General features: G+C 43.0%; 1 protein-coding gene across 1 annotated transcript in view; it reads left to right on the forward strand.

The window, feature by feature from the left end:
• Nucleotides 1-4,490: 4,490 nt before the first annotated feature.
• Nucleotides 4,491-18,061, forward strand: part of VWA5B1 (von Willebrand factor A domain containing 5B1) — an 84,454-nt gene continuing 70,883 nt past the window's right edge. Inside the window, exons 1-5 of the mRNA XM_029578052.1 lie at nucleotides 4,491-4,629; nucleotides 6,399-6,560; nucleotides 11,859-12,078; nucleotides 14,516-14,661; nucleotides 16,818-16,949. Coding sequence (XP_029433912.1) covers nucleotides 4,491-4,629; nucleotides 6,399-6,560; nucleotides 11,859-12,078; nucleotides 14,516-14,661; nucleotides 16,818-16,949 — 799 coding nt within the window. The remainder of the gene's footprint in view (nucleotides 4,630-6,398; nucleotides 6,561-11,858; nucleotides 12,079-14,515; nucleotides 14,662-16,817; nucleotides 16,950-18,061) is intronic.

The raw sequence follows: 18,061 nt of genomic DNA on the forward strand, positions 1-18,061 counted from the left end.
TATTAGGAAGGGAATGGTTAATAAACAGAAAATGTCATAATGCCTCTGTATCGCTCCATGGTGAGACCGCACCTTGAATACTGTGTACAATTCTGGTCACCGCATCTCAAAAAAGATATAGTTGCACTGGAGAAGGTATAGAGAAGGGCAACCAAAATGATAAAGGGGATGGAACAGCTCCCCTATGAGGAAAGGCTGAAGAGGTTAGGACTCTTCAGCTTGGAGAAGAGACGGCTGAGGGGGGATATGATAGAGGTCTTTAAGATCATGAGAGGTCTTGAACGAGTAGATGTGAATTAGTTATTTACACTTTCGAATAATAGAAGGACTAGGGGGCATTCCATGAAGTTAGGAAGTAGCACATTTAAGACTAATCAGAGAAAATTCTTTTTCACTCAATGCACAATAAAGCTCTGGAATTTGTTGCCAGAGGATGTGGTTAGTACAGTTAGTGTAACTGTATTCAAAAAAGGTTTGGATAAGTTCTTGGAGAAGTCCATTAATGGCTATTAATCAAGTTTACTTAGGGAATAGCCATTGCTATTAATTGCATCAGTAGCATGGGATCTTCTTAGAGTTTGGGTAATTGCCAGGTTCTTATGGCCTGAATTGGCCACTGTTGGAAACAGGATGCTGGGCTTGATGGACCCTTGGTCTGACCCAGGATGGCAAGTTCTTATGTTCTTATCTATCCGTCTATCTGGAGGCATGATAATTTTTGTTAAAGTGGACTGATCAGTTCAAACTTCTTATGAAGACCAGTCATAGTCCTGATATTGGCTGTATTAACATTCACCAGGAACTGATCAGTGCCTGTCACAAAACATGCAAAGCCAAAAACACATTATTGACCACTTTCCTTCCCTGTGTTATGTTAAAGAGAAACGTGAAAAATTACGAAGTGCTACAAAATACAGGCATATGCATGTATTCATTCTGTGTCATGAGAGATTCCCTGTCCCCTTCCTTGTTCCCTTCCCTTGCTGCATGTGCAAGCATCTGGGTTCTCAGCTTCATTCTTTAGACAGAGAAGATTCCCCTTTCCAATCTCTCCTCTTCACTTTAAGGGTACACAGAAGGACCATACCTGGCCCTGCACACAGTGAAAATTCTGAGTTTTTCAAAGTCAGAAAAGGCAAAGCCAAGAGAATGTGAGACTGGAGGTTCTCAGCTCTGTTCTCTAGGACCACCCACTCAGTCTGGTTTCCAGAATCTCCACAAAGAATATGCACATTTATCATTCTCAGGAATATTCATTGTGAATATCCTCAAGGGCCAAGGTAAGAACCACTCTTCTAAGATACAGGAAGATAAACCAAGAAAAGGAAAGGAGAAAATGTCATTCAGATTGCCCTGAAAAATCCTAACTGAAACCAAAGACTTTTCCTTTCTCTGTAGTTAGTAGACTATGCACTTTTTGTTCTGGTCCAACCCCATTTTTAAAAAGTCTGCTTCCCTAAGTCCACAGTGCTAGTGGCCTTTCAAGCTGTATATGCGTCATTGTGATACCTGCTTAGAACTCTAATTCATTAGTGAAAGCAATTGGCATGCTACTAATAGTAGTTAATTGGTGGAAGGGTGATTGGACTGATGAAGGCTGGGTTGATATTTTTATTTTGATATATTTTATTTTACTGAGCCTTGGGCTCAGTAAGACAAATAAGACAAAAATAGAACTCAAAAAAGCAACGAAACAAGAGGCAGGACGGGCAACTAAAACAGGTACAAAACATGGACAGATACTAGCGGGATATGACACTCTGTCTTCTTTCTTTCCCCAAGTACCCGTTTAGAGAGTCTCCAGAAGCCTGACCCAGGAAAATAATAAACTTGGTACAGCATAGGACAGCCCTGGGGAAGGTTAATTTAGAAAATAGATGGTGGCAGGGGTTTATAAAGGCTCTGAGCACACCATCTACTTGTCCCACGCCTCTAGCTAACTAATCTCTCCGTTCCTCCCCAGGAACTTGATTCACTCCTTGTTGGTAGGGAATCCAGGGGTTCCTTACATATTGATGCATGTGGTGTCAATACAGTGCATGTATTCGCGTGCAAGCCTATGTAGGCTGTGGGTTAGAGTTACGCATATTTTACAAAACATACGGGTTTTATATCTTCTTGTTTATATCTTCTTGTGGCCATATCCAAGCGCATTTGTTTGAAAGTTATTCTCCCTGCATGCAAGATGACCTGCACGGATTATGTCCTCGATAGAGCAGGCATAACTTTGTGTACTTTCTTCGTACACCCAGGAGTTTTCAAAGTGAACTTATGCAGACTTTTCGAGAATGTGCACAGTTAAAAACCTCGGGCTATTTTGTTTCTGAGTTATTAACTATTATCTTCCTTCCATAGCGCACAGTACCCAACAGCTGTAGCCTGTCTGCCTAACCTGCGTATAATATCTCTTTCGCTGGGCTCGATGCTTGAATTATTTGGGTTGTTACTTAAAACACGTTCTGCCAGGACAGCTGGTTTAACTCACACAGTGATGGGAGGCAGAGGCTTGTTGTTCCAGGGCAGTCAGGACAGGAAAATAAAACGGTACAGACGTGTCAGAAATGTAGGCTGCTTTGATGGAGTAGCACTCGCACAATTGCAGGTATGTTTGGGCACTGCTGTGTTGATCCTCATCAGAGCTCCATGCAGGCAGCGTGCAGCGCTAATATGAATACAGCACAAACTGCTGCAGAGGGGACTGGCGGAAGGGGATGTTTAATAACAGTGGGCAGTTTTCTTTGGATTAGAAAAAAAAAAGAAGAGAAGAGAAAAACACATTTGCTTTTCTTTTTGAACAAAGCTGAGTTCGGGAAAGGTCAATAGCTGGAGCACAAATTGCTGTTGGTGTTTGTGTGCCTCTTAAAGGAGCTGCAACGTCGCCTATCGAGCAGAGGAGCTGCAGGTTTATAAGCTCTAGAGGGGAAGGATGAAAGAGCTGTCAAAAGTATGGCGTCTCTCAAGACCAGGATCTTTCTCAAAGACTGAGAGCTGCCGTGATGAAGGAGCTAGGCAAATGACATGGCAATGGATGCCTTATCAGGAGCTTGATTTATCAATCCCCGCCTGCGACCCTAGGGAAAATACCTCATAGCTCAGTCAGAGATCAGACGGAATATCACTGGTTCTAGCCCTAATTTCACCGAGTGTTTATGGCTACTCTTAAAATAGATGTCCTTCCATTGCTTCATCCCACCCTCCATCTTATCTCTCCTTCTCTTCCCCGTCAGCCACTGCTCTTGCTACCAGTATGAGTCACTGATGGTTACCATCTTTTGGTTCCAACACTCACGCCAAGAATCTCTCATTTCTAGTTTGTTTCTTAAGTGACGAAGGGACCTTAGTGGTCCAGAAAGCTTTCATCTTTACACATTCGTTCGCCTTATAAAGAGATATTATCTCTACCAAATACTTGGTTGGTTTTCCTTCAACAAGATGCTCGAGAAAGTGGCCTTTGTCTCATTGCTCTGCAAGGGTGGTGCGATGCATTTTCCTGCACGGTGCAAAAAAAAAAAGGCTCAGTGCCACGACTCTTCTCCTGGGGTTCAGTGCCCAGTGACTTCACGCCCTCCACTCCCCGTCTACCCCTCCTCCAGAATGGAAGCACTGCAGAGGTGGGGGATGGGGAGCTTCTCCCTGCTCCATCAGCGGGAGTTCATTGAGAGGGGGAATGTTTGACTTGCGCACGTGTGCGTCTGTGACATGTTTACAGTGAAACAGGAATGGTGTCAGCTAGAACGGATTCTCTGGATGTCTACTGAAGAGAGATACAATATGTATCATTGCTGAAACGTCTAGCAATCAAAATGGCCCTCTTCCGTGCTTGCAGGATTATCACATAAGATCTCTTGAAACTGGAAAATATTATCAGTTTGACTGACAGTTCGTGGCACACGTGATTGTGGTCTGAGGTGATGGCAGCTCTTCTGTAACAGTATGGTGCTTTTAATTCTCTTCCTGGCTTGCTCACGTCGAGATGGGTTTGATAATATATAATTACTGTGAAAGTGGGATGGTGATGCTGTTTCCCATACCTGTGGCTCACTGAATAGTCCCCTGGGCAGCGGGGGAAATATTAACCACTCAGAACTTAATAAAGTGACCCTGGTCCTCCATTGTTCCCCCCCCCTCCCCCCCGGGGATGAACTGATCATGCCACCTTCTGGTTCCTTATCTGAGCGTAGCTGCTAGCTGGGTGTGCAGAGAGAGGATTAGCAGGAAAACAGATAAGCATAGTAAGTGACAGCTGAGCTGAGAATAAAACTTTAATTAAAACTGGAATTTCCAGAAGTTTCTGTGGATGCATTCACAGTCTGTGGGCCCCAGGGAAGAGTGTGCATGAGCTCACAAGTTTACGCGGTGGTGAATTTTAGAAATTATTTTGTTTAGCTGCAAAAGAACATCCTGATCCTCACAGGTAGTGCTAAATAATAAACCCACAACATTGCCCTCTTCTTTTACAGATCTGAAGGTCGGCTGCTGTCAATAGCAGGATGCCGGGGCTTCTGAATCGAAGCAGTGGTGCCCCCCTCCCACTCACGGCTGCTGAGATCAGCTCCTGTGTCAGTGGTTATGCCCTAGGGATGACCGCCTCTCTGACCTACAGCAACCCTGAACCTCAGTCCATTGAAGGTAATCCCTACTGCTCTTTGTATTTATTTAAAATTAAATAAATCCCGACCGTGGTGGTTTACAAAGTAAAAGCAGACATAAAATTATAAAAACAACATTCACTATGTTATACAGTCATGAATCAGTCTAAGATGCACTTAGATGACTGATAAATCAAGGGTCTGCTCCCATGTTTTCAAGGCATTTTTAAAGGATTTTTTTATGTCTGACATGATTCTGAGGTATTCGGGCGTTGTGTTCCATAAAATCACTCCGGGTACTGAGATAGCTGAGTCTCTTACTTCCCCCAGGTGTGCTTAATGTCGGAACTGGTAACAGGTCCTTATTTGCTGACCCTGAATTACGTTGCGTGCATGTGTAAAGTGGATCCCATGCAAAATGCTTTCAGAGACCCTCTCCTTAATAATACCGCACACCTTGATGTCCGTTTCTAGAATGCGTCTGCATCCTACAGGTGCATTACCAGCTTTGCTTGCTAGAAATTTGGAGGCAACATTAACCCAAAGTTTTTCCCTACTCCAAACCCGGAATGTTCTGAACTGGTCATGGATAACTGATTCCTATTTCTGTGCGAGTAAGGATGACAGAGCTACTATGTCCCCAAGTTCAGCATGTACTCAAGCCCTAGGATCAATGGGGCCAGTTCTGAAATGGGCTAAGCGCTTGGCCTAGCCGGTTAGATTTTGGCTCAGTAGGTTTAGGATGATTTTCAGCAGCAATCTAGCAAATTAAGCTGAGGCTGAAAATTCACCTAAATTTGATCGTGCAAAATCTAGCCAGCTGGATTTGGGGCCTGCCATTAGGGCACTAAGGATAAGCTAGCTAACAGCCAGCTAGTGATGAAAATCAGCCACCTAACTTAGTACCCGATTCACTAAGGGTTTTCCCATAGACACAAAATGGGAGAAAAGCCTTAACGAATCCTGCCCGACGTTAGACTAGATTTAACTGCTTTTCAGGGAAGAATTCTCATTCTGAGGGCTTTAGCTGGCTTACACTTTAGTTTTCCAGCTAGACTCCGCTGCAAATCTAACTCCGCTGCAAAACTAACATGTACATTTGTATATATATCTCGTATTATCATCCCCTGCCCTATTAACCGCTACCTGTTAATGTTATTATTGTAAAGCTTGTTGCTAAGTTATGTTACATTGTGAATCGAGGTGATGTTTTGCAAACGTGCCTCGGTATATAAGAAACCCTTAAATAAATAAATAAATAAATAAATAAATAATAAATCAACCCCAGTGTGTCTCCCAGCCCTGTCTTGGTTGGTCCCAACATAAGGCTTTATTCAGATAGGGCTTTTCCCTATTCTGTACCTGTGTCAGATTATAGACAGTTATGTGCTGGTTATTTATGTAAAAGTAGGCCCCATCCTAGAGATACTCAATCACACAGACTGAATAAGAGCAGTGAATTTCTTTATTATTTCTCAGGGTTCCCTCTGGTGCCCCATAACCATTCCTGATAACTTTATTAACAAAGCCTCCGGCTGAGCATTACAAATGATGAGCTACTGAACATTATTTTCCACATCGCACCTATGGATAAAACCTGTACCAAGCAAGGCCCATGGTATGTTCTTGAGCATGATCTGGAAACTCAGTCTATTCTAGAAGGTTAGGTCACTGTTTAGAGCTCTTTCTTCATGGATCCTCGTGTACATTGCACAAAAGATCTTAGAATAGTGTTCTGTGCCAATATAGGGATGGTTTGCCCATTATAAGTGATTCTGCCGTATATATAACAAAGTGTTTTCTTCTCAGGTCTCTTTGTTTACCCGTTGAATGAATATACCACGGTTGTTGGGTTTGAAGCCGTAATTTGCAGACGGATCGTAACCGTGCAGATAAAAGACAAGGCAAAAATAGATGACTGTTACTATGACTGCTGTGGCCTGTCAAATGGCAGATTTCAAGATGGAAATGGTAACGTTATTGCTCTGGGCACACTTCTCTTTGGAGAGGGGCTGGTGGGATACTGGCGGGAAGGGTAGGATTCAGTGTTCCTGGTGCAGCCCGAACCACTTTAAAATAAATCCAGATGTGGGACACGCCGTGATACTTCACAAACTGTGACTTATCATGATTCGTGAGATGAGATGAGACCCGGTTTAGTGAGATGGATGTTAACACAATGTAATTTTGTGTGTTTAGCTGTTTAAAGTTCATATATACTACATATTTTCAAGAGCATTTGATCCCATTCAGTCCCTGGGGCATACAACAGATCTTCAGGGAATATGGCATTCTGGGCTTTGCATGCTTCAGGACATAGGCCACAGGCCTGGATTTTCCAACAGGCCTATGCCTAGAGTGATAAAAAATATGGAGGCGGCAGGCCAACTGAAGATTTTCTATCTTCCCAGCTGCAGCGAATCTCACTCAGCAGAGAACAGCCCTCTGTTTCCTGCCCCAGCCCTCCCCTCTCAGGCAGCAGGCAGAGAACAGAAAGGGAAGGGGTGAGGCTGAAGTAGAGCAGAGCAGCTTCCTAATCCAGCCCCTCCCTTCCTGTCATTGGCAGGGAGGGGAAAAAGCAGCAATAGTGCTAAAAACCTGAATTGATTGCCAGTCACCATATGCTGTGGCATAATGATAATAATGTTCCTACCAGTGCTCCCTAAATTGCCTGAAAGGATCAATGGTGTTTGAGTTTGCATCTGTCGGAGTCCTGCTTTTCTTTGTTATCTGGCGAGTCCGTGTTTTTATACAAGGCAGCAAAAATGAAGACACTTCCATTTCTGGGGGCTTGTTAGGGAGTCGTCCTTTTAAAGGAGGAGCAATTGTTGTCGAATGAAGGAAAACATCAGAGCAGCTTCAACCAGCAAACCCCCCCCCCTCCCCACCTGTCCTCCCTCCCAGTCAGAAACACCACCAAGCCTGACCATGCAGCCTAAGCTGTGGGGAATAAGAGAATCCACAGACTTCACCTCCACCTTCAGACCACGACCACCCTAACCCAGGCTCCATGCACTTTCTATATATTTTATCCTAAATGCACTAGGACATAGAATCCTCTATGCTTTGTTCCACATTTTGGTAAATAAACAAGAAAATCAAGCAGTCTACAGTAGACAAACTGAAGTCAAGTCCATTCCAAGCTGATTTCCCAAACTGATGATTCTTTTATTCATACTAGAATTATTATTGTGGAAATAATGAAATTATGTGGGGATTTTCAGTAATATAAGAGCAGTAAATAACAGGTACATTCCCGAAGCCCAGTGCGGTCTTTGTATAGTGGAAAGCAATTGTTACAGAGCAGGGGCCTCTCTTTTTTGTTATCTGCTGCAGGTTATTGCAACTTTCCTTGACCCACAAAGTTGGGCTAAACTCTTTTACTTGAGGTCACTACACGGTGACTTTGCATCAGCTTTCTTGGTTAAAGAATGAATGCTGTCTTGCTGCAAGGGGCAAAGTGCAAAGAATCAGATCTTCATGACAGATCTCATCTGACTAGTGACCCCCCCCCCCCCCCAAGGCCAAAGCCTGGTTCTTAACTCTTGGTAGTTCGGCACCTGCAAAGATCCGAAGCCTTTGCTATGATGCATATGGGGGCTGGAACTGTTCTGAAAATATCAAGTACCCTAGATATCTTTGAAAATCATGGCATGTTCTCTAGATTGCCAAAGTGCTTTCTGTGCTGCATTATTCTGTCTGCTTTTCTGTTAATTAAGTTTCTCAGTGGGTTTCACTTTGCTGGTTTTCATTTTCATGTATTTTTTAATTAGAAAATTATTTATAATCTTGCCAGAATTCTACATATTTGTCAGTTCTGCCGTGGCAGTATGTTTAGAGCTGGAGGATGGAAGGATACTCTTATTTTCAAGTGGACTGTAGTAGGCTTCTCCTCCCAAATGTGTTGCCTCATTCTTTTGTGCATTGGATAAATGTATGTCTTATGCAATATGACACAGAGGCAGGGTAGACAGAGGAGAAGGGGTAAATGCAATTTTAATTAGGGTTTATGATTTCGCAGTTTGCTCTCGGATAAGCTTTACTTTCTGTAGCTTTTTTCAATTCTTCTTTGAGCACCAGCTGAGCTCTCTTCTGTCCCATTCTATACCATTTAGAAGTGAGCATGAACATTTTTTGGATCCATTTGGTTTGGATCAGAAGCTCATTCGTTTCATTCAGGTCATTTGTTTCATTTGTTTCTATTAAAGTCAATGGGGGAAGAAAGGCGTCCTATTTTTGTCTGAAACTTTGGGGTTTTCCATCCAAGTTTGATGAAACTTGCTGGCAGGCATCAGCAGCAGAAGCAGCAGTACTCTAGGACACCAAAGAGATGATATTCAAAAAAAGCTGAGCTCAAAAGTTTAGGCTCTAAAGTTGGGAGCCTAAGCTAGGCACCTATTTTCAGCTGAACTTAGGAACCTAAATTTTCAGCTGAAAATTCACATAAATTTAGGAGCATCTAAATTTAAGCCTTTTATTCATTTTCTTTGATTTAGGGCCCCAAATTAGGTGTCTAGTTCTGAAAATCAGTGCTGCTGCTGCTAACAGAGACGGTGACTTTGAAACAGCCGAATGGGTGCACATGCACATACCAGCTCGCACCAAAGGATGTGGCCATTTTATAAAATATGCGCATGTATGCATGCATGGTATAAAATAGGATGTATGCGCGTACATGTGCGCACAATTTTATATAGATGTGCGCATGTGCTCGCAAATGCTGCCTTTACCATGTAAGTGGGGGAATTTTATGAGGGACACGTGCCAGCGCCATAAGGAGTTTTCACAGTTCATTTCCAGTTTGCCCAGTTAAGGGATACGACTTCCTAGTCTCCCTCGTTTAATTGTCTCCCCCTGTTAGCCCCAGCCCTTAAAACCCCACTGACGAGCCTAGATGTTTCTATTTTATTACTTACACGCCATCCATAGCGGTGGTAAAGTTACGCAGCAGGGGACCCCAGCACAAGCTTGTGTGTGTAAATACTTACGAGTACATTTCATGTTAAAAGTCCCAGAACGCCCAACACCCATCTCCAGTCCTTGCCCTACCCAGACCACACTCACCCCTCATCCCTTTAGGGGCTTTCTCACTTATGCGCGTACCATGTGGCTTTTAAAATCCGCTCGGCACATGCCGGCCAGGCATACTCACGTATCCCCTGGTTTTGGCACGTGCCGGACTTTTACAATTCACCCCTTTATTTCCCCATCCTAACTTTACCTCCCTAGCCACTCACATTTTAGGATTCTACATTTAAGAGTTTTAATGAGCCCAGGAGCCTAAATTTAGGCACTCTGCCCCAATACATTTTCCAAGTTAGGATTCTAAATTCTTTGAAAATTAGCCCCTAAGAGTGCGTGAACACCCCATGGACCAACAGTGGCATGAACAGTCCAAGCAGCAGTGAGAGGGGTAAAGTGGCAAAAACACTGTGGTGGCATGAACACCCTAAAGCACAAAAAAATGGGAAAAAAAATAGCACAGACTGTGGAATGAACACCCAAAGGCATGAAAAGAGGGGCAAAAGGCACCAATAATAATTGCATTAATACGCTCAGTCATAGAGTGAAAGGTATGAAATTATGTACAGTGCCGTCAACACCTCAAGGTATGTACACCAAGAACTTAGTGCAAGAGTCATACAGAAGAATGAGTAGAGTGTCACAGTATCACTGACTCTTTTACACAGAGAAAGCAGGCTGCCCCCTGTTGCGGTCAGTTACTGGCTACTCTGCACATACTGCAAGAGAAAATCAATCTCTCTCTCTGGGTGTTTTTTTTTACGGATGGTGAAACACACTGCCTAACTGCTGCAGAAATATAGTCCTACCCTGTTGATATGTAGTTACACCGTAACACTGACAGAGAGATGACAGTTTCTTCTGCTGCTAGCAGCACAGCTAGGACATAGTGACAGTGACTCTTAAGAGCACCTCTTGCTTTCTTCTTTAAAGCTGAAGCTTGTTTTTCTAATTGTTCATTAACTCTTAAATGTTGAAGCATAGTGTTTCAAAATCTCTGCTTCTTCTCTCTGAGATCCATCAGAGGAATGGCTGAATGAAAAATGGATCAACTGGCTGCTCAGAATGCTCCTAGTTTCACTTTCACCTACAAAAAGATGATGATGCCGATCCATGCAGCTGCCAGCTAGGATAGGCTGATTGAAAACGTGCTGAAGCATAATTACCGAAGTCCCATCCCCAACCAGTTCAGCTCTGCTGGCTTTGCTTATCCCATAGAATTTAATGTGACTGAACTGAATGAGCTGAAAAGGATTTAGATTTTTTTTTTGGGGGGGGGGGTGGGGGGACTGCACTTATTCAGTTCAGAGGACTCAAAACGAACTAAAAATCAACTCATTTGTAACAGATTTTACATTCAGATCATATGAATGCACATCTCTGGTGCTCTTGGATATTGAAGTTTGGGTCACCAGGCAGAGCTCTCCTAATAATGGTGTTACATGCCTTGTTGGTTACAGATGTTAATTATGACCCCCCACATGACTGTGACTTTCTCCTTGGCAAGATACTGGCAGTGGTGTGTCAGTGCCTTCTGCAGCCCACAGCATCTGCTCTTTCCAGGAGGTCTTCCATCCAAGAATCACCCAGGCCTGATGCTGCATAGCTGCCAAGATCTAACAGGCTTGGGCTTAGGCAGGGTGGTGTTGCTGGGGAGCATTATTCACCCATGGACACTGAAGTTAGATGCACTTAGAAGAGACTTCTCATGCCCTCCTGTTTACCTAAAGACACTGAGATTATGAGCATAAACTGAGTCCTTTCCTACCCTGCTTCATGCATGTAAACATGGAAACTGACGGTACCAGCTGAGCACTTTTCGTTTTCATATCATCTCTTTCTGTTATACAGTTGTCAGGACCATTTCCCCATTCTTGAAAGGATGAAACGTGACTGGCTTGTAACTTAGCATACATCCAGCTTCCACCTTCATGCTACATGCCAGCTGCTAGCTTCTGTCCTTCTGGCTCCATATAGATACCTTCCACGTTCATTCCGCATGCTCCCACCTTCTGTTCCCTTGCTGACAATGTCCAGTCACGTCCTTTAGTAATACTCTGGGGTTCTGGTATGTGAGGAATGGGTCCAGTTATAGGAGTGAATCTGATAATAGAAGACACTTCTAATAAAGGAGAATGTTTTTAGACAAACAAAATGTAATTCAGGAGATTAGAATTTCTTAGGACAAAAACTGTTTCTGTCAACCACTTTCCTCCTACTCATCAGTGGTATCTTTTCCTAACTCAGGAAGAATTGTTTTGGATGAAGATTTGGAAAGAATAATTTTTGTGGCTAACCTTGGGGCCATCCCTTCTCTGGAAAATGTGTCTATCTTGATCAGCACCTCCTCCGAACTCCAGACATTACCCAGTGGCGCAGTGAGAGTCCTTCTTCCAGCAGTCTGTGTTCCTAGAGTTTATCACTGCATGCCAGAGAACCCTCTCTTTCCAGCAAACCAGCTACGACTGTAAGAAATCATATTTTATAGCGTCTCTGCTGTTCTTAGCCTGTTTTGTGTGATTGTTGATGCGCTAGCTTGCACAGTAGCTCTTTACAGGAAAAGCTGGTCACATCTGGCTGGATCTTTAACCAGTGTTTTAGTCTGTTTGGTGAGAGACCTTCCAACCACCATCACTTTTCGAGCAGTGTTGAATTCAGAACTATGGTCCCAGAAGGAGAGCAGGGGAGACAGTGCTCCTCCAGAGATAATTCCTAAATTCAGCATTGCTGTCCTGACACCTTGCCCTATATTCTGTGACAGTCACAATGCATGAAGGGAATGATAGCCATATCTCCTGTATTCTCAGCAATTACTATAAATGTTTGATATTGTCTTTCCCGCACATTATTTATTCCCTTCTCCCAAAAATTGCATTCACCAACAACTAGAATATGTAACTGTCTTCTAAAGTGTAATAGTTTCTTTCAGAGTCATCATGACGTTATTATTAAACCAGTCACAAAAACTCCTCCTAAAAATGTGCCAACAGTAGTAATATCACCAATCTTAAAGAAAACTTAGAAGGCTAATGCTGTATACATGTGGCAAGTTGATCATAATTTAGCAGGACCTTCATATACTAGGGCAACGTGCATCTCAATTAGTTTAATAGCAACCTCTGTTGCTTGCTCTTAATTGTAATCAAGGGTCCATCTTGCCTTGCTCAATATATTGATTTTTTTTATTTTCAAAGGTTTTTTTTGTATTGCATGCAATGAAAAATGAGAACTTATCTCATAGTAGTATCTTTATCAAAATTTAGATTTTAAACCACAGTGTCGATGAATACAAATGACTGTATGAGTAGTTGATACTATAATTCTACTGTCAATGTCCAAAATTACTTTGCATGTCCCCGATACGCACCACATTTCGGTAATAATGTTCCTGCATCAGGAGAATTAGGAGACAGACGTTGCCCTAGTATATGAAGGTCCTGCTAAATGGTGATCAGCTTGCCATATGTATACAGCATTAATCGTCTAAGTTTTTTTTAAGATTTGTGATACTATCAGTATTGGCACATTTTTAGCAGGAGTTTCTGTGATTGCATTTTCATATCTTTTTTTCATCCTGGGACTATATTTTTTAGGTTATTATTAAACCTACCTTGTGGGAGACAGGGAAAGAGAGCACAGAGAAGGAGTTCTAACTGGGTTTTATTTGTTGAGTTTCGTGAATGACTGTTCACCTGACGGCTAGCTCATTGATTGAAAGACTGATGGACTGCAGATTTCTGTTAGGATTATTGGTATCTTGATTGACTGATTCAGTTGTTATTAGATTTATCTGGTTGACAGCCAACTGACAGGTTAAAGGATCGGCTGCACGAGTATTATTTGATCTCATGTTTGGTTGGTTGAAGCATCGATTGGTTGTTGATGTAGCAATCTAGTTAAAGAATTGATTAAGTGAATAATTGATTTGGTAATCAGCTTTTTGTCAACTGATATTTTAAAATGTTATTGCAATTTCATTAGTTGCATTAGTGAACTTGCATTTATATGAGGAATTTAAGGAAAATGTGACTTTACATCATGCACATTACAAACAAGATTAGCTGAATGTTTCAGCAGCTACCTTTTTGATTCGTGGTTAAGGGGTCGATTTTCAAATGATCTAGCCACCTAATTTCAAGAATTGGGCAACTAGATCTGTTCTATTAAAAACTGGGATTGAGCACTTAAATTGAGCCACTTAAAAAGTGAGTGGCCTCGGAGGCAGGGTTAGGTGGATGTGAGGGGATGAAAGCAGGATGCTCATCACTGATTTTTGGCACTAGGCATCTAAATGAGGCACTCAAATCCAAGCACTGCAATGGCATGCCTAAATCTAGGTGGCTCGAGTTTGTCTGCCTAGCTTTAAATTCATTTTCAGACAGCCACTAGATTCTTCTGGGTCTTAGGTGAACAAAATCAGGCTGCCTAGGTTCCGGCGCTGAGCCATATCTGAAAATTTACCCCCGATCGACTAATACATTGGGAAAGGAGAGGGAGACAGAAAATCTGTCTTGGGAGCTAATGAGACACAAGACTGAATGGAGAAAAATGATCAGTTGTGATTTTAAAAGGAATTGAATTAGGAATCCAAAGATGAACTTAAATAGGGGACAGCAGACTATTGCATTCTTGATGTTGGCTTTGCTTATTCGTACAAGTTGCAGATGTGCAGATACAACCCTTGAGCTCCAAGAGCCAGTAATGACATTGTTCTCCGGACCAGTCTCTGACGATGACCGTGAAAATGGCTTCCCTTCTCTCCACATCCACAGTGGGGTGAGAATGGAATCCCAGGAAAGACTTCCAAAATACCCGAGGGCAGAATGCTACCCCTGCTGTCAAACCTGGGCACCGAGATTAAGTGCGTTTGTGAGGTGAACCTTTTTTTTAAATTATTTGTGCAGGAGAGAAAGGCATCAGTGTGGGGCTGGCACTTCGGATCAAGCTAACAAACTCTGCTTAGCCACGCTTCTTGAGACAGAGGCGGTGAATGCCACAGAATACGAGTTCAGCTTCCACCTGGAGATACGAGGGCCGTACCTACTCGCAGGTGAGCCAGAATCTGCAGCGCTCTGGGGTAAGAGTGAGGCATTTTCGCCTTTCACGGACCATAAATGTGCACAGCAGCGGTAGAGACGTCCCGGTATTATACGTGCCACGTCTCATGTGCATCAAGGCAAGCATATACATAGCTAACAAAAGAACACTCTTTCTTCTTCTAATGATGTTAAAAATATCAAATAAGGGGTATAAACAGTGCATTATGTTTTCTAATACATACCTGTAGACCTCAACTTTCAAAGCTATTTTACCTGACTACATTGTATAGCGTGCATACCTTGCACAGGGTCAGATTTGTATTTCTGGTGCCCATTGGCAGTGCCGGTGGGGGAGGGGTCTCCTAGCCATTTTCCTAAAGCAGTAGGGTCCTGATATGCTGGCAGCAGCGGCAGTAACTTAAAAAAAAAAAAAAAAAAAGAGATTCTGCACAGGGCCTGCAGCCACCCACTCAAGGCCCTAAGCTGGTGCATCATGGCCCCTTCTCTAGCCATAGTCAAGCCCAGCCTACAAAAACCACCATGGTGGAAGTTGCTCTTAGACCCTGACTCTTTCTGATAGACACAAAGAATATGGTGCAGATAAGGATCCAAAGGCCCATGTAGTCTGCCAGTTAATTTATTTTAACTACATTTACTGTAATAAATACAATTCCTAAAGCCTCATTATGGGGCTTGGCTGTGGGTTTAGAGTAGATTGTAAGCTCCATGGAGCAGGCACATGTATCTGCACAGCGCTGCGCATGTCTGCTAGCTCTATAGAAATGATAAGTTAGAGTAGTAGTGGCAGTAGTAATGTGAGTGAGCCTGACTGAAAATCAGACTATGGCTTCTGCTGCTACTACTAAACATTTACAAGGAGCTGCAAGGTGTACACAGCACTGTACAGACAGACCTGAGAGAATCAGGGAAAGTAATGAAAGTCTCAGTGGGCTAATAGATGGGGTTTCATTGAAGACGGGGACTGTTTTATGGAATAGAGTAAAGCTGTGAGAGCTGAATCCTTGCCCCACAATCATTCTGTATAAGCAAAGCAGTAAATGGGGTGACTGGATGAGGGGTAGGGTGAGCGGGCAGCCAGAGAAACTCTTCCCCAGACTTCCTCATTGATAGGGAGACACAGGGGGCTCTGGTTGATCTTTTTATCAAACTATTGGTAAGATTCATGAAAAAGTAATATCACAGCAAAACTTGTCAACAGCTGTTGTTGTATAATGGACCAATATCTTTCAGTTTTTGGAATGCTTGTCTCATGGCGAAGTTTCTCTTGTTTTGCCCCTTAATCACTGATTATTTTTCTCAAGTTGACTTGGTTTGTTCTTGGCTTCTAGCCCCTGCCTCATCTCCTTGCTTTCGTTTATCTCTGGCTCAATTGTTTGGCCTGTCCATCTTTCCTTCATAAGTTACTCAATGTGGTTTTGTGATTTTGTTATGTCTTATCATTTATGGGCCATGAAAACCAACAGCCTATTCCATGGTCACATGATCTGCATAATTATCTTTAGAGAAGACCAGAGGTCTTCTGATTGCCCGTCTATGCGATAACCCAGGGGACATCAATAAATAAAACACAGGGCATCTAAAGCCAAATTCTGCACCAGAAAAATAAAATTCTTCCTGACCCCGAATAAGATGGTTGACTTATAATACTTGGATCACCCACTTTTCCGTAGAGGTGACCTACATGATCTTACTTGGTGCTTCTGAAATCTTGTCCAATATTTTTTTCATCCCTTGCTTATATACCTTATTCCTACCCCATATAGCATGCCTGGGTGATGCACATTTGCCCTCGCTGGCTAGAGGAATCCGCTCTAAGACTTACCCTCGGGACTGGCCTTTTCACTAGCAGTGGTCACCGTGGTAGCTGCAGTCGTCATGCTTCCCTTTCCAGGATTAAACACATTACCTCTGTAATGCACCCTACCCCAGCTGGCCCCATCAGGCAGGAGATTTGTCCTGGCCCATGCAGTTTACTTTTGAAGTTTAGGTAGTGTCATAGCCAGGCCTGCCTCCACTTTTTTTTTTTTTTTTGGAATTACCCTTTTTTCTAGCATGGCCTGATGTTGGAATACAACAGAGGGCCCGGATATTTCTGTGCCCTCACCTCCTCCATCTCTACAGGATTTTGCCTCTTTCTTCTCGACAGGTGTGGAAAGTCCAACTCATGAGATCCGAGCTGATGCTGATCCCTCTGCTCCCTCGGCAAAAAGCATCACAATCACGCTGGCCAACAAGCACACGTATGACCGACCCGTGGAGATTGTCATTCATCCAAGTGGTATGTCTGCTCCATTCGTTCTTTCTTTCTTTTCAGATTCAAGAAACTTTATTGGTACGACAATGTGCACAGTGTCATGTAATATATAGGGAAGGCTTTTTTTTTTCAAACAGTGCTTTACCCACAGAAATAGCTGTTTTGAAAATTGCCCGCCTGATATAAGCATAAATTACACACATATACTCTGTATGTGCATAATTTTATGTGATAGTAGAGAGGTAGAGACTGGGCAGAGTTTGGATTTTCATGTGTATTTTTTATTTTGTAAAGTGTGCATATAAATAAAAAAAACCCCTCCCTATGCAAATTAGCAGGTGTAACTCATGTAGGGAGTTGTGCTAGGATAATTTTCAAAGCTTAAGTTTGCTTTTAATATTGGTGGAATTTGTGCATGAAAGTGCCTGCGAATTTATCTGTGCAGTTACAGAATTACCCCCAGAGGGGCAATATTGGGAAAGGTTTCTCTGCAGATAAGTAGGTACCTTCTGAAAAATGGTGCCACCCCTCCCTGTGCTGGGATAAAAAGGGACAGTGCAAGGTCTGTCTCAGGAAAGTGCATGTGGGGAGTTTATTTTTAAGAGGTGATTGGAGAGAAACTTGCCGGGGTGTTTCTCTTTCAAAAAGAGCCTGTGGGTCCCTTGGATATGAAGTACCCATGGTCCTGCAAGCTCTACAGGCCTTCTGAGAATTGCCCTTAAAGTGATTAACCCATGCCCCAGTGGCATGGGGGCTGAAGAAGGAGACTCTGCTGCTGCTAAGTCAAGGGAAGTGAGTGAGAGAGAGCATGTGCGCTTGTGAGTGGGAGAGTGAGAGAGCATGTGTACATGTATGTGGGGGAGTGAGAGAAAGCATGCGTGTGTTTGAGGGAGAGCATGTGTGTTTGTATGTGGGGGAGTGAGAGAAAGCATGTGTGTGTATGAGAGAGAGCATGTGTGTGAGAGAATGAGAGCATGTGTGTATGTATGTGGGGGAGTGAGAGAAAGCATGCGTGTGTATGAGAGGGAGCATATGTGTGCACAGCAACCCCAGTTACTCTCTGCCTGGTAATCCATGACAATTTCAGGACATCTAGAAACCAAAAGTTCCCAGGAATGGAGAGTGTGAATTTTTTA

This window comes from Rhinatrema bivittatum, chromosome 15, assembly GCF_901001135.1.
Source record: "Rhinatrema bivittatum chromosome 15, aRhiBiv1.1, whole genome shotgun sequence".
Taxonomy (NCBI): domain Eukaryota; kingdom Metazoa; phylum Chordata; class Amphibia; order Gymnophiona; family Rhinatrematidae; genus Rhinatrema; species Rhinatrema bivittatum.